The sequence below is a fragment of the Anarhichas minor genome, unplaced genomic scaffold, assembly GCF_050575085.1.
Source record: "Anarhichas minor isolate MPS153535 unplaced genomic scaffold, ASM5057508v1 ptg000027l, whole genome shotgun sequence".
In the NCBI taxonomy this organism is placed as follows: domain Eukaryota; kingdom Metazoa; phylum Chordata; class Actinopteri; order Perciformes; family Anarhichadidae; genus Anarhichas; species Anarhichas minor.
This window is the reverse complement of record NW_027466473.1, coordinates 4,957,329-4,972,965: the sequence shown is the minus strand read 5'-3', so window position 1 is coordinate 4,972,965 and position 15,637 is coordinate 4,957,329. Positions and strand designations below refer to the sequence as shown.

Sequence of the window (15,637 nt, the reverse complement as noted above, 5' to 3'; positions counted from 1 at the left end):
TTTTGCACCTGTCTTTCGTCCCGTGTTATGCGGCGTTCCAGGTGTCACGGTGTGGTGGGTGTTGATGGTTTGGGGAGACACAGCAACGTAGCTGGGGGTCACTTGTGGGAGGTAAGGGTATATCCCATACTGTGGGGCACTAGGAGGGGGTCTCCTTTCCTCATGCTGGAAACCTACGTTGTCATAGGTGGGACCATTTGCCTGGAGATACAGTAAATAGATTTAAGGAATAAAAACAGATTCTATAGATAACACAAGGTGATCTGGATTTACTCAAAAAAATAAATCATTTCACATTAGAAGATATGGTGATCAGTGATGTGAAATAAGGAGTAAACTGTTCAAAATAAGTAGAGAAAATATATGGAAACAATGGAAATATTGTCTTTTGCTATGAAACTGAACTTACCTGATAATCATTCATAATGGAACTGGTTACACTGCCTGGGGAGGGAGACTGTGGAACCTTCAAAAGGTTACAAAGCATTTTAATCAAAATGAGCTAAAAACTGGTCACAAGTACAGTATATGACTCACCTTATGACTAAACTGGAGCATAACTTACAACAATTTTCAGAGAACAAAACCATTCGATTGAAAAACGTGCTCATTAAAATAAGGTCACAAGAAAGAACATAAAACATATATAGCAGAAATACAAACGTTCTTCCAAAACACTGATAATTCCCAGGTTTTAAAGAAAGAACTCCAAATGTCAAAAACACAATTTTAAAAACGCTCACACGCCACCTGAGTACACTGACTTAACAGTTTAAAAACCCATTTATCCACATTGTTCACCAGATTTCCACCTACCTTGAAATTTCCACAGATTGTTTCAGCACTCTGACTCTGATGTCCGTCTCTCTCTCTCTCTCTCTCTCTCTCTCTCTCTCTCTCTCTCTCTCTCTCTCTCTCGCTCTCTCTCTCTCTTTCTCTCTCCCCTCCCCTCAATACCATGCAGTGTGATATGCATATACTGGGATTTGCACCAATGGCATTACCTCCTCGCAACCCTTCTGATTTTACGCAACAGTTGGAAATCAGCCTGTAGAAAAATCTAATTTTGATGCACAGAAACAAACTACTAACTGCACAGAAATTCAAATGTTCCATAAGTCCCACGATAAAGTGCAATTTCTTGAAAAAGTGAAACTAGTAAACGTGTCATGTAACATGTTATATATATATAACTTTCTATATTATATACAATATAAACACAGTGTGACTGAGAGGAAAAGCCAACAGGTGACAAGCCATCATTCAGATAGGGTCCTATAGGACAACAAACAAAGGTATAAGTGTAACAAAGACTTGGTTCTTACATTGCTATTGTCCAATCCGCCAAACAAGAAATGTCTGACAGTTTAATCAGTAACATCCAAACAAACGGGTAAGTGGGCTTAAAAATACTTTTTAAGTACTCGGACTTTCAGACCCTGTTAATATTTAGCTCAACATTTGACTGCGTTAACTGACAGGAACAGGAAGGACCAGAGTCGTCCAGTAAGAGACTGAACAGAAATACCTTCCGAGTGACATCACCTCAAACGTAGGATACTTTTTACATACTGCATATAGATATAATCATCTCCCATCACCTCACTCACTGTCCAAGGATATAGTCTAAATTAGATGCAAGTATAATGTGGGTCACAAAAACATGTTGCTTTATAGATCAGACTTGTGTTTAGGGTTTTTGCAAAAAGGGTTCAACAAGTCTGTAATGTGTGTGAAAAAAGGTGTTGGCAGCTAATCGAATGGCTTTAGGCGTTTCGTTTGCACATAGTTTAAACAGTACCATTCAGAAACAGAGGAACAATTACTAAATAGTGTTGGGGAGATTTTTAATACATTTTCGGGGACTTTAAAGACCTTTTTAAGGAAATGAATTGTTACCCAAGTACGAGGAAACTGCAGACCTGGAAATAAAGAGTTTGTAATGATGCCCATAAATTAACTTGGTATGGTTTTCCCATAAATGTATTAAAAAGAAATGACCAGCTATTTACTACCTGCGTTTTAGGAAAAAGCTGAATTATTAGATAATGTTTGGAGTAATTTTCTAAATATTTGAGGTAATTTCCAAAGCGTTACTTGCTCATTATCGCCTATTTACCATGAATTTTACAGACCTGTGAAATGAACTGTGACTTAAATATATTGTGCATTTGTTTGATGGGTATGTTTTGTATAGTATTTGAATAAACAAAATGCATCGTCTGTTGAAGGCGTTCTGTATTTGCATCCTAGGGCGATGGTTCTGGTTGTTTGTTTAAGCTCTGGCAGAAAATAAGCTCCACGATTATAAGCAACAAACAATTCAGACTGGTTCCGCACTGCAACATGGACAAGTGCACCGAACATTACAGAGGAAATAGCAACATCTAGTGGGCAACTCTGAAACGACAGCGTCAACTTTATTTTACTGTAGTATAACTTTTGTTCTTTTTATTAAAAACAAAACAATGTAATGTTGTGAAACTTCAATTAATGCAGGTCAAACCTTTAAATCAGAGATCAATAACACAAAAGTGGTTTCATAAAAACTATTTATTTAACCATTTCAATTCAGGGTTAAATATTAATAAAAGTTTCATCGAACAAAAGGAGTGTTTCAAACACTTGAGTCATGACGTCATGCATCGAGTACTACTTTGCTGCTTGGGTAAGGCCACGGGCACTAAAGCTGTAACAGAAGCATTCTTCACAGTAAGAAGGGGGACTTTACAGATGCCTGAGCCATTTGGAGTGGACAGCTAGTGAACACACAGTTTAACACACAGCGTTTCAGGGAGAGAGAAGTTCCTCCATCAAGTTTCCTACAATTTCTGGATGAGAATAGATGATGCTCCACCGCCTCCATTGCAGATACCTGCCAGTCCGTACTGGCCCGACTTCAGGCTGTGTACCATGTGGCCCACGATTCTCGCCCCAGACATCCTGACAGCAGAAAGAGAAAATACAGTATCAGTGATCAGAACAGTTTCTCTATATACACATTTATATCTTGCATCTACAATTCACCCTGAAAAGTATGAACACTGAAAGTAAGCTGAAGGTAATTCTGAAGCAAAAATGGGATTGTCGGCTAAAGGCGAATAAAATATGTATGAAATCATACAGCCATTAGAGTTTAGTACAAGTACTAAAGAAATACACCTGTAAAGAAATACAAAGAAGAAATGCTAATTCATTACGGTCCTGAAAAACCACAAACATTAAAAACAAGCACCCACAGTACCCTTTACTTTTTGTAAAGGGTACTGTTTGGATAATTTGTCTGAACTTTTGTCTCTTACTCGACTGGATCAGATTAAAAAAAATTGCAGAACAAAAATCTGTTTCCAGGTCAAAGGGAAGGAATGTACGGAGGAAATATTTTTGGAAAACACCTTGTTCCTCATTTCAGCTCTGTTCTTCCTGAAAGAAGCAAAGTGGTTGTGTTTTTGTTCTTTTCTCCTCATTCCAGGTCACACCCAGACAGCCACTGGGAGTCTCTCAGCTGCTTACCCGATGGGGTGTCCCAGTGACACGGCTCCCCCGTTCACGTTGACCTTCGCGGGGTCGATGTCCAACATCTTGATGTTGGCCAGCACGACCACGCTGAAGGCCTCGTTGATCTCCCACATGGTGATATCCTCCTTCTTCAGCCCTGCTGCATCCAGGACCTGACACACAGACACACGATGGAAGTAGCAGAATAACAGCACTGTGGTTCAGGATGGGGCATATTTTTGAACCCAATTAATATTAGTTTAACCTGGATTATAAAAATCTGATTATTCAGGTTCTCTTTTGTGCATTTACAACCACAATACACACGCATAAACATAGAATTATTGCTCAATGGTTGTACATCTGTCAACCAGTCAAGTTGCATTTTACATCCATGTTTGTCCAAACTTTCATCACTTCATAATTTTATCCTATTAGACTTTGGTGTGAAATAGTCATAATTACCATATGAATTGTTAAGTTAAATACTAAATCAGAGCCTCTGCAATTCCAGGTGACTGTTTGTGGCAAATATGAAGAAATTCCCTCGAGTTGTTCCTGCGATACGACGTTCCCGAGAATGGTACAGACGGACGGACAACCAGAAAACAGAATGCCTCCGGTCACGGCTGTCACCGGAGTTGAGGCATAAATTAGTAAAAGAAGAGAATACACGAGGAATATATCAAGCCTTCCAGGGTAACTGCCATGCCAACAGTTCCATCATTTCCTGTGATGACTTCATTAAATGTATAATAACACACAATCGTAAAAACTGCTCAGAAAAGAGCTGAATACAGACGAACTTTAGGATCATATTGGAGCAGATCCGGGCATTTCATAATGCATCAGTGAAAAAGAGTCGATCAAAATCCGATCCTTTGCCCGGTAGACTTGTTCATTATACTTTCCTTCATCAACTGTACCTCTTTTGAAAATCTGGCAGCCGTATTTGGAGTACATGAGTACAACACCAACAGTACCATAGGACTAACTATTTTGAGCTCTGAGTTACAATATACACCGCGTCACTGCAGTCTCACTCTATGCACCGACCTGTTCTGGTCTGTTTGGGTAGGGGGAATTATTTATTTACCCAATTTTATTTCATCTATTTTTAACTTATGTCATTTTTTGTAATGTTTAATGTACTGTGTTCTGTATGCTCTGCACGTTCTCTTGCATTGTTAAAATATTCCCCCAAAAAATCTGATCCTTTCATTACTGAACAACTGGAGCTATTCACTCCACATGTCAGCGAGTACGAGTGTTAAAGATCATTTGCTGATCGTGTTTGGGACGCCCGGGTTGTTAAAATACACAGATTGGCTAAACTCTGACACTGAGCAGTCTGTAATCTGCAAAGAACAGTAAACAAACATTCTCAGTTTTAGCTGGCACTGTCAACAGATGAATTGACAAACGTCTCTGGTGACAGATCATATCAGCAGTCAATAACATTAGCCATCAACATTTAACCTGCTGTTGTAGGCAGCCGGTATCTGTACTCAGACCCGTGTTCTATAGTCTCAACTGGGCATGGGACAATAAGTCACTGTTATCCTGGCCAAAATAATTGTAATTCATCCTGATAATCATTACAAAATGCTTAAAACTCTTAAAATGGCACTAAAACATAGTGGAATCACTTTACCTTACTGTTTTGTTAGGAAACAAACATTTTTATTGCATCACATATAGCAGGGTTCATACACATTTTGACCAATGGATTTCCATGACTTTTCCATGACTTTTCCATGACTCTAAACCAAATTTCCATGACCAAACATTTTGTGAAATCTCGGTGTATACATGAAAAAGTGAGAAAATGTATTTAAACTAACAATGAGAATTCCAAAGCATACAGTATACCTTAAATGACACAAATGAATGAGAGACAATAGTTTGATTAAAAGAATAAACATTTATAAATATACTCTGGTTGACACCGACACATCAATAAGAGCTTTAGTAGGTAGCAGCATCCAGCTAGTGCACATATTGCTTTCCCTTTTGTAGTGCACATTTTTCATTGAACCCTGTTACTGTACGGCTTCATATTAACTTCTACTGTTACTGCAAAGCTGTTAGAATTGTGGCCTATCTTCTATTTGCAATTAATAATTCAATCCAGTTCAATTATTTAAATGAAAATGATAATCTACTCTGGCTAAGGTAATTTATGAAGAGTAAAATAATAGCTGTGATCTATACACACCTCTGCATTAGCAACCTGCTGAAATGAAGGTACAGGCACCTTAACCCTCTCATTACTTCAGGGTTCTTGAGAGCAACATGGGACTGTTGGTACACTGGCTGTGGTCATCACAGTGAACAGTGTGTACAGTGTGATGAGAGGACATGTGAGCCCTTGTTGCTGTAGTTCATCTCCTTGGAGCAGAGGCTGCATTTAGCATACCTGCCTTATCAATGTATTTAAAATACTGTGACAGCAGGAAGCTGTACTCACGTCTGTTTAGACCTCCACCTTTATCCAGGCCCAGCGCCACTCACAGCTCAGCCCTGCGTCAAGCTGCGCTACACAACCAGCCTCCTCTTCATGAAGCTCTTTGACCTCATCATCTCATCAGTATCTGGGCCTCATGTTTCGTGGTCATGAAAGTTATTCTGACCATGAAATCATCCTCATTTGAGTTTAAAAAAAAAACAACCTGCAACCAGATGCGCCGGTGTATCGGTTTAACGTTAATGAGTGACCGCGTGACATATCAAAGATGTTCTATTGCGAAGATCACGACATCACCCTTTCTCCTAGTCTCACTCCAATCTGAGAAACGCTGGCTGGCAACTCACCGTAAATGAACGACATTAAAATATGAATATAACACATTTCCATGACTTTTCCAAAACTTTTGGGATTTTATTTTTTTCCAATAACCATTTTAAAATTCCATGACTTTTCCAGGTTTTCCATGACCGTACGAACCCTGATATAGGATGCATCTTTTTTTAGTGAACATATTTAGTATAAAAAAAAAAAAAGTAAACAAGGTCATCATAAATCATACGGTCCTCCCGCATAAGGATAAAAAAAAAAAACAACATAGTGCGAGTTTTTCCTTTCTTACATAACTCCTGTAATCCAGCTCCATCACTTCTGTACCATGATAGGGAGCCAGACAGCTTCTTCATGTCACTCGAGGATATTTCTGATTATCTTGATAATGGAAATTCACCACGATCAACTTATTGATGGTTTTGAATTGTGATCCGTAGTAAAATCCTATATTGTCCAATCCCTACACGTCATTTCTCTCAGCAGAGCGCGTCACATAAGTTTCAAGAGTCATATTCTCTCAGATAAACTTTCATCCACATCACGTCAACCGCTTAAGCTGATTTTGTACAATAGTTCAGTTTTGAATCAGGCCAGTCAGTATACATATTCAATCAGCATTTAGGTCAATTTAAGCATCAGACCAGATGTTACTAAAAGCTACCATTTACATTGACCTGGACTCACCTTTGGTACAGCGAATGCAGGAGCAATGGGGAAATCAATGGGTGCAACAGCAGCATCAGCAAAAGCTATGGAAAGAAACATTACATATCAATCTTGCAATGTAATAATTACTATGACAAATAAAAAGGTCCTGTTTAATGATTTGGTAATAGGAAACACACAAGCTATATTTCAATTATATTTAAAACCTCATTTTCAGTTAAGCTCTGCAAGAACAGCTTAGAGTGTGTGTGTGCGTGCGTGTGTGTGCGTGTGCGTGTGTGTGAAGCTTACAGACGATCCTGGCCAGTGGAGTGACGTTGAGTCTCTTTGCAGCATCTGCTGTCATTAAAACGAGAGCGGCTGCTCCATCGTTCAGTGTGCTGGCATTGGCCGCCGTCACTGTGCCTGAGGAGCAGGTGAAGAGAACAAAATGTACATTAAAATAAAGTAATGATTAACATCATTACTTTTCCCTCCAAAAAATGGCTTTGCAGTTGAAATTGACAGGAGCATGAGATTACATTCCAAAGAGAATTGGCAGCAGGAGAGTACAACTTGAATACCAAGCGTAGTGGTATTATTATGAGCCACTACAGGATGGAAGGTTCTGTAAATGAGCACGACAATTAAAAATGTGCAAAATGGAAGTACGTAATGACAGCATCGTTACCATTCTCTCTCTGGAACACGGTCTTCAGTTTGGGAACTTTGCTGAAGTCGACCCGCCTCCACTCTTCATCCTCGGACACGACCACATCAGGTTTGCCTGCAGAACCATATCCACATCAGATATGCTCGGCTATATTTAGTAAACGACCAACGTTCACGGGCCCTAGACCATCTCGCTGTACCTCTCTGGGGAATGCTGACAGGCACGATCTCCTTGGCCAGCGCGCCGGACTCGTACGCTGCTTTGCTGCGGCTGTACGAGCCGATGGCGTAGGCGTCCTGCTCCTCCCTGGTGATGCTGCTCTTCTTGGCTGTGTTCTCTGCACAGTTGCCCTGTTACAGGCAGCGAGGCCAAAGCAAAAATCAACACATCAAACCGACCAAATTACACATCCAAGTTCAAGTGATGAAAAGAAATGCCCAAAGTATAAATGTATAGACCCTCTTCCTTCTCATGCTCTGTAAACACACACACTGCAGGAAATTACAGAAGTTTTGCTCCACACACACACATTTATGTGGCAGCTACATGCTAATGTATGGTTAGGATAAATATTATATACAGCGGGTAAAATAAGTATTGAACACGTCACCATTTTTCTCAGTAAATATATTTCTAAAGCTGCTATTGACATGAACTTTTCACCAGATGTCGTAACAACCCAACTAATCCATACATACAAAGAAAACCAAACAAATCTGAAAGTTATGTGCAATAAAATGGAATGACACAGGGAAAAAGTATTGAACACGCTTACTGAAATTGATTTAATACTTCGTACAAAAGAAAATAAAGCTGCTAGAATGGCCCAGACGATCAGCTGACTTGAATCCAATAGAAAATCTATGGAAAGAACTAAAGATCAGAGTTCATAGAAGAGGCCCACGGAACCTTCAATATTTGAAGACTGTTTGTGTGGAAGAATGGGCCAAAATCACACCTGAGCAATGCATGCGACTAGTTTCTCCATACAGGAGGCGTCTTGAAGCCGTCATTACCAGCAAAGGCTTTTGTACGAAGTATTAAATCAATTTCAGTAAGCGTGTTCAATACTTTTTCCCTGTATCATTCCATTTTATTGCACATAACTTCATTTTTGAACTTATTTGTTTGGTTTTCTTTGTATGTATGGATTAGTTGGGTTGTTACCGACATCTGGTGAAAAGTTCATGTCAATAGCACCTTTAGAAATATATTTACTGAGAAAAATGGTGACGTGTTCAATACTTATTTTACCCGCTGTATATATCAATTTACATTTAAAAATATACAACTGATAATTAAGTAAAGACTAATTTTCATCTTTCACAAATGCCTCATGTAAATATACAAGAAAATAAAAAATAAAAAATACAAGTAAAAGCAAAAATATAGAAAAAAAGAAGAAAAAAAAAGGTAAATCCCCGCCCCCTTTAAAAAAAAAAAAAAATTGTACCAATATTTCAGAGTTTTGAACAAAGCTTCCCAATGAAATAAATCAAATGAAACACAAATAAATCTGTCCTCCTTTACTTATACACAATCTTGTCATCTCCAAGAAAAATTGAAATATATGACATGGTGATATTAGCTTGATGGAGTTTGATAGTTACCATGTGGAATTTGTTGTAGACGTCAGTGAGTCCATCCTTGACAATGAGGTCTTCCATCCTCACTCCTCCGTATGTCGGGGTATCTCTGGACATCACATAAGGTACGTTGGACATGCTCTCCATGCCTCCTGCCACCATCACGTCCTTAAATCACACAGACAGCCACACGCTTATATGCAGCAACATCTACAGTCTATTGGTATTAGAAGTTCACTTCCACAGGATTTGTTAATTACAGAAACTCTGTCAAAGAACTGAAAGATGTGTAGTCTATGATGACCATACTGTAACAACGTGCAAACAAAACTTGTTTTTGGTCACAACAAAGTTTTCCTGGATCTTGCCAGGGATCAGATTCGTGTTTTTATTTGCACTCGAGCGAGCAGAAGAGAGAGCGTATTCAATGCTAATGCTACCTGGTGTCCACACATTAGACTCTGAGCTGCCATCATGATGGACTTCATTCCAGAGGCACAGACTTTGTTGATGGTGGTTGCTGGAGTGCCGAGGGTCAAGCCTAAAGATACAACCAGACATATTTGAATCGGCAAAAAATAAATAGATAAAACTTATATTATCTTGACCTTCACTCAGTTATGCATTTGCACAGGGGAACTGCATATTTGACAATGGTGTTATAATATTTCAGAGTAAACCGTCAATCATAGCTGTAATGTTTCTAATATGTAGGTCACGTTAGCTTCCAACCTTCCTGTAACCTCTTATATGGTCTCTCTAAGCTGCTGGAGATAGACCTTGTGTCACCTTGGAGCTGCACGCTTTGTGTTTTCATATATCACAGCCTCGGTCATGCATGAATGAAGTGCAGCTTTCAGGTTATGAATGTAAATTAGCTGCTCACAGATAAGGCTGGGAGATATGGTCACAATCTTCTTTCCCGATATAGGTAATTTCATATCTAGACAACGATATACATCATGATGAGAATCTTTGGAATGAAGGTGACAATATACTGGTAGAGTCATACCTGCTCCAAGCAAGGCTTGTCTTGTGGGGGCCTGGCCTTCTCCTGCCTGAAGCACGTTGCCCATGTAGACTTCCTTCACCTCCTCAGGAGCGATTCCTACACACCAGGAACATAAAGTCAACTCACTAAATATACACAGAGCTATCTTCTCTTTGATGCAGCACTCCACCTACTCATGTATACAGGTGATCTGCTACATCTGGTGTATTAGCTCAGCCATGCATGCACACACATATATCACTGAACACGATCAGCTGATGTTACATCAAGGCCTAAATGAAAGCGAACAGTTTCCTCAGAACAAAGTGAACCAAGCAACCAACTCACCTGCTTTGTCTATGGCTCCCTTAATGGCGATGGAGCCCAGTCTGGTGGCTGGCACCGCTGCCAGGCTGCCTCTGAAGGACCCCATTGGAGTGCGGACTGCACTGACGATGACAACTTCCTGAAACCAGGCATTATTAAGTCTGCACTATAAGTGTGCAGTCCTAACATTTAATTGTGATGAGGTTATAAAAGTTACCGTACTCACATTGAGCGAAGGGCGAGACGTGTAGGTTCTTGAGAGGTACCTGTGAGCCTACAATGACAGGACAAAGATGGGGATAAAGCATCTATCTCATCGTCACACGTTCTAGTAAAGTCTGCTGTTCAACCTGAAGCGCCTTGATATCATTCTGGGCCAAATTCAGTTTTAACTCAAGCAAGTAACGTGAGAGAAGCGTCAGAAATAGGTTAGCTATGCTAATAACAAGGGCGCACACAAACAGCTGATGTTAGCAGAGTAAACACAGTACAAGTGTTATTTAAGGTAACGTTAGGTGTCGTGTCGGTCAAACCTGTACCCGTCACCCGTTAAAAAGACCCTCGTTTGGGCTTTGTATATAGTCAGTTAAGCTAGCTACTATTGTTGCTTTACTTGTTGATATCTTTAGTTTGTAGAGAAGCAGACTTTGTAACACCGTTGAGAAAAGCTGTGACATTAGAACACTAAAGCGCTCGAGACACTTTGAGTTCTCAGGTGTGTTCAAGCTGTTTAATTACTTTGGTCAAGGACGACACAAAAAGGTTAGCTGAGCTGTTGTAAGTGAACCACCAGGGCCTCGTGTTTCCAGACAGACCGTCATTACAGCATTCCTCTGCAGTATAACAGACGAACCCAAACGAATCATTTTTACACGCTTTCACTTACCAGGCGTTTACAAAATTGCGTGCGCATGGTTAAAAGTCCACTGGATGACATTCTGGACTGTGAGATTCACACACTTGCGCCTACTTCACCTTCAAGCATACAGCAGGAGGGTTAAACCGCTTCAGCCAATCACAGTAGGAGGTGTGTTTCCCCGACGTCATCGTTGGCTAGGCATTGTGGTTGATGTAGTTTTTCACAATGACATTCCACAATACATGATGTGGAGTAATTGATTACATTATTTCAGCATTAACGGTCCGTGTACGTTTTGATAGTCTGTTTGACCGTTTAATCGAAAAAACGACAATACAGACATACCATATTTTTTCGTTTTAAACCAAAAACGGAGAAGCACAGCCATATTTCAGTTTTTGTTGTCTAAATCCAAAAACGAAAGAACCAAAGTCAAATAACGAGCCGATTTTGTTTTTTGCGAATCTCTTTAAAAAGAGACGCAAAGCACGACAGGTAACCCGGAAGTAAGACTATTTCAAAATAATAGTCAAGGCAATAGAATGATCGTATGGAAGACATTCTTATATAGTCTATGATGCAAGCACATACCAGGATACCATTAGAAGAAAATAATGAATATAAATAAATAAATCTGCTCCGATGGGAGTATGTTAGCAACATTAGTTGACGACAGATGGTTTAATATTAATTTATCCATGTATAGAGCAAAAATCCACTTTTCGATAAATGATTAATGAAACACGGAGAGCACAGCTACTCTCACATTTCTAAAACGTCTCACATTGTTTTATAGTAATCAAATTATTGTTGTTTAGCGCTGTTACCTGTTTTTAGCCATATGTCTATCTCTGTGCATGTACATTTAGATAAGTCATATTTATTGTATGTGGACACACTCTGATTATATAATTAACAATATATTAATTGGGGTAGTTTGCTGTTCCTGTAACACTGAGCAACAGGGCCATCGGGTTCCCCAGGTTACATGTCGGTCACTAACAAATGTACACCAGCAGGTTAGCTAAGAGCAGTAGCTCACATTTACTTCTATATGATCCAATGACATCTGCACATGTCTAGATTAGCAAAGAAAGACAATCTTTGGTATTTTCTAGTTCTGTATGTCAAGCACAAGTTTAATACTTCCCTAAAAGCAGAAACCTTCAGAATAGTTGCATTGTGATTACATTCCTGTATTTGACTTGTATTGCTGTATCTCAAGTCTTCTGATTCTTCTGTCTGCAGTTAATCTGCTCACATGATTTCAATCGTCACAGCTTTGGCTTACAAGAGCTGTTCCAAAACACAGCACTCTGCTGTCCAAAAATGATTATCGTCAGTGAAGTGTCCGGGGTCGGAGAGAAGACTGAATCCATCCTCAGTTTGAGCAGATTTAATTTTCTTGAATAAACTGTCACACGTCACAAAGATTATCAGCAGTGGATGTTACAGGTCCAGCCTTTGACATAACAGATTCAAAATAAAATGAATGCCAGACGAGATGAAGTTTATTATCTTCTTTAAAATAAAACGTAGTCAGATAAAACTATACACATTATATTCAAGGGTAACAGAGTGACAGATATATACTCATTCAAATTAAAAACATTTTCCCTTTCTACCCCCAAAATGGGCAGAGCAAATTCCCCCTGTTGCTATTCATACCAGTCTGCAGCCACTGATGCATCAAGCAAAAGGTCTGTGGACAGTTTTTTTGGGCATCCCTCTTTGGCCAAGTAACTATCCCCTTCCCTATAATAAGGTTTTAATCTTTAACAATGGTTTTCTCTTTGAAATAAAATTGTTCTAATTCTGTGCATTCGAGAAGCTGACCTAAAATCTGTCTTCGAGGTGGAACTAAACACAATCAGTGATAACTTAAGTTTGACTATTTTCAAAATAGTAACAAATGTGATGGTCTGCGTCCCCCTGGAGCTCCAGAGATTAATCTGAGGGGTCACGAGACGGGTAACATGGTGGCAAAGAAGAAAAGAGAACCTATGAATCTGGTTTTTGCTCTTGTCTTGTGAGATTAGGAAACAAATTGAAAATGTTGTAGAGTCAAACTTTCTGTATCTCAATGGTAATAAAACTGAAGTCATTATATTTGGACCACAGCATTTGACCAACATTATATCTTCTCATCTTGGCCCTTTGACCTCTTCTGTTGAACCATTCAATTCAGGATTTAAGTGTGACAAATAAATCAACGAGGTAGTTCAATTATGTATAATGTTTAATAAGAATAAACAAAACATCTCTTTATTTTACAACTGTCATTATTTATTGCCTCGTGATCAACACATGCTCACTCTTAGGTATGTTTAGTTCTTAAATTACATAAATAAGTAAATACATGATATACAACTAGAGGTTGCAAATTAACCATAAACATCAAATATCATATTAAATAATCAGCATCAATACATCTGTATCAATAACCTAGATCATTAATAAAGGCACAGGTATACATTTTTGGTAGAACAAGCCTAACTTCTTTATATTTGAATCTCAGATTGTGAATATAAGTTATTGTATCATGCAATCTGCTGACATTATGAAAAACATCAACTGTGCATGACTGTGGATGATAGTAAACTCATAATGAGCACACAGATGTTTAAAGATACGAGATCAAGTATTGATCTTTATTGAAATAAGGTTTGAGGTAAATTGTACAGACGCTGATCAGCCTTCAACGTTGCAGCTGCAGCTTTTGTTTTCATCACTATTCCGCTTGATCACCATAATGACGTCACGTTTGTAAAAGCCCAAACCTTCCTGAATGAATAGCGCTCTCGCCGGGTGCGATGGCGCGCGCCTGTTATCCAAGTTACCGAGAGGCTGAGGCTGGAGGATCGTTTGAGCTCAGGAGCTCTGAGCTGCAGTGGACTATGAAGATCGGGTGTCCGCACTAAATCCGGTATCGATACGGTGCTCCTGGGGCAGCCCGGGGACCACCAGGTCGTAAAGAGGGGTGCACCGGCCCAGGTCGGAGACGGAGCTGGTCAAAGCCCCCGTGCCGCTCAGTAGTGGGATCGCGCCTGTGAATAGAGATACTACAGCGGGACCCAGGCTTTTTACACTCTGTCTACTGTTCAACAAACAGCTGATAAGTATACGTGTTATGCTGGTTTAATCCCTCTGCCCTCCCTCTCCATGGTGTGATTGGTTAATCCCTACGTATGACCACTCTGATTGGTTAACCTCCCGTATAGAGGGTGCAGTGCACTTGTAATCTTCCCCTCAGCACTGAGAGTTTCAGACAGACATTTGCGCTGTAATCCCGGGGAGGAGCAGATGTGATGGGGGATGGGGGGCACCGAGCAGACCTTGAGGAAGGTTAATGCCCGGAAAACAAAAACACAGCCCGCTCGGGCCATGTTTCCTGCCACCAGTGGTTGAAGAAGTACTCCGATCTTTTACTTAAGTAAAAGTAGCAATACCCCAGTGTAAAGGGGCTCTGTTACAATTAACAGTCCTGCATTCAAACTCTTACAAAAGCTGAGAATTATTATCATCAAAACATACCTAAAGTACCAAAAGTAAAAACTCATTAGGCAGAATAATATGTATTACATCACTGAAATATGGTTAGTGATACATTAATGAGTATCTATCCACTAACATTGCTGTAACGGTAATGTAAAAAAGGAAGGTTCATTTCAGAATCAGAAACAGCTTTAATAGAGAGGGAAGAACATGTTCAAGGGATTTGACAACATATAAAACAATACATTAAAAAATATATATGTATATAAATACATATATAATGTAACAGGTTGCTTTATATACATGAGGTCAGTGGATATAACAGTATGTACGGTTTAATATATACAGCGATGTTTACGTTCATATTGATAGTGATGATATTCACATGTTTAAAAACCAGTCAGTATTCAAACAAACAAAACGAAATATAGAATGTATTGGTGACGTGGATGTTTGTTGTTGGGGGGTTATTGACACTATATGACTGTTGTCAACTGTTCATCAGAGTGTAGGCCTGCAGGAAGAAGCTGCTCTTGTGTCTGGTTGTTGTGGCCTACAGTGTTCTGTAGCGCCTCCCAGAGGGGAGAACAGGTTGTGTCCAGTGTGTGGAGGATCTGTAGTGACGTTTCCTGGCTGGAGGTGTATACATCCTGGATGGAGGGCAGGCTGTCACCAAGGATTTCCCCTCTGCAGCCCTGACAGTCCGTTGTAGTCTGTTCCTGTGCTGTCTGGTGGTCGATTCAAACCACACAGTGATGGATGT

General features: G+C 39.6%; 2 protein-coding genes across 2 annotated transcripts in view; both read right to left on the bottom strand.

Moving 5' to 3' along the window:
• The window catches only part of tmprss2 (transmembrane serine protease 2), a 32,302-nt gene extending 31,878 nt beyond the window's left edge, over positions 1–424 (bottom strand). The window contains exons 1-2 of the mRNA XM_076101351.1: positions 410–424; positions 9–201 (exon numbers count right to left, since the gene is read on the bottom strand). Of these exons, the coding sequence (XP_075957466.1) occupies positions 9–201; positions 410–424 (208 nt within the window). The remainder of the gene's footprint in view (positions 1–8; positions 202–409) is intronic.
• Positions 425–2,535: 2,111 nt separating this feature from the next.
• On the bottom strand, positions 2,536–11,532 carry acat1 (acetyl-CoA acetyltransferase 1). The gene is made up of 12 exons (XM_076102332.1): positions 11,407–11,532; positions 10,747–10,794; positions 10,542–10,659; positions 10,215–10,310; positions 9,643–9,743; positions 9,227–9,370; positions 7,816–7,966; positions 7,635–7,730; positions 7,256–7,369; positions 6,983–7,047; positions 3,514–3,671; positions 2,536–2,943 (listed from the first exon to the last, which is right to left on the bottom strand). The coding sequence occupies exons 1-12, from the start codon at positions 11,455–11,457 to the stop codon at positions 2,823–2,825; spliced, it is 1,263 nt and encodes a 420-aa protein (XP_075958447.1). The 5' UTR covers positions 11,458–11,532; the 3' UTR covers positions 2,536–2,822.
• Positions 11,533–15,637: the final 4,105 nt, after the last annotated feature.

What these genes read in the sequence shown, in the direction of transcription:
- acat1 (XM_076102332.1), bottom strand. Translation starts at nt 11,457, where the DNA reads ATGTCATCCAGTGGACTTTTAACCATGCGCACGCAATTTTGTAAACGC. An exon ending in CGCAATTTTGTAAACGCCTG is followed by an intron (nt 10,795 to 11,406) that starts GTAAGTGAAAGC and finishes CTGTCATTGTAG; the next exon opens with GCTCACAGGTACCTCTCAAG. An exon ending in TGTCAGCATTCCCCAGAGAG is followed by an intron (nt 7,731 to 7,815) that starts GTACAGCGAGAT and finishes ATGGTTCTGCAG; the next exon opens with GCAAACCTGATGTGGTCGTG.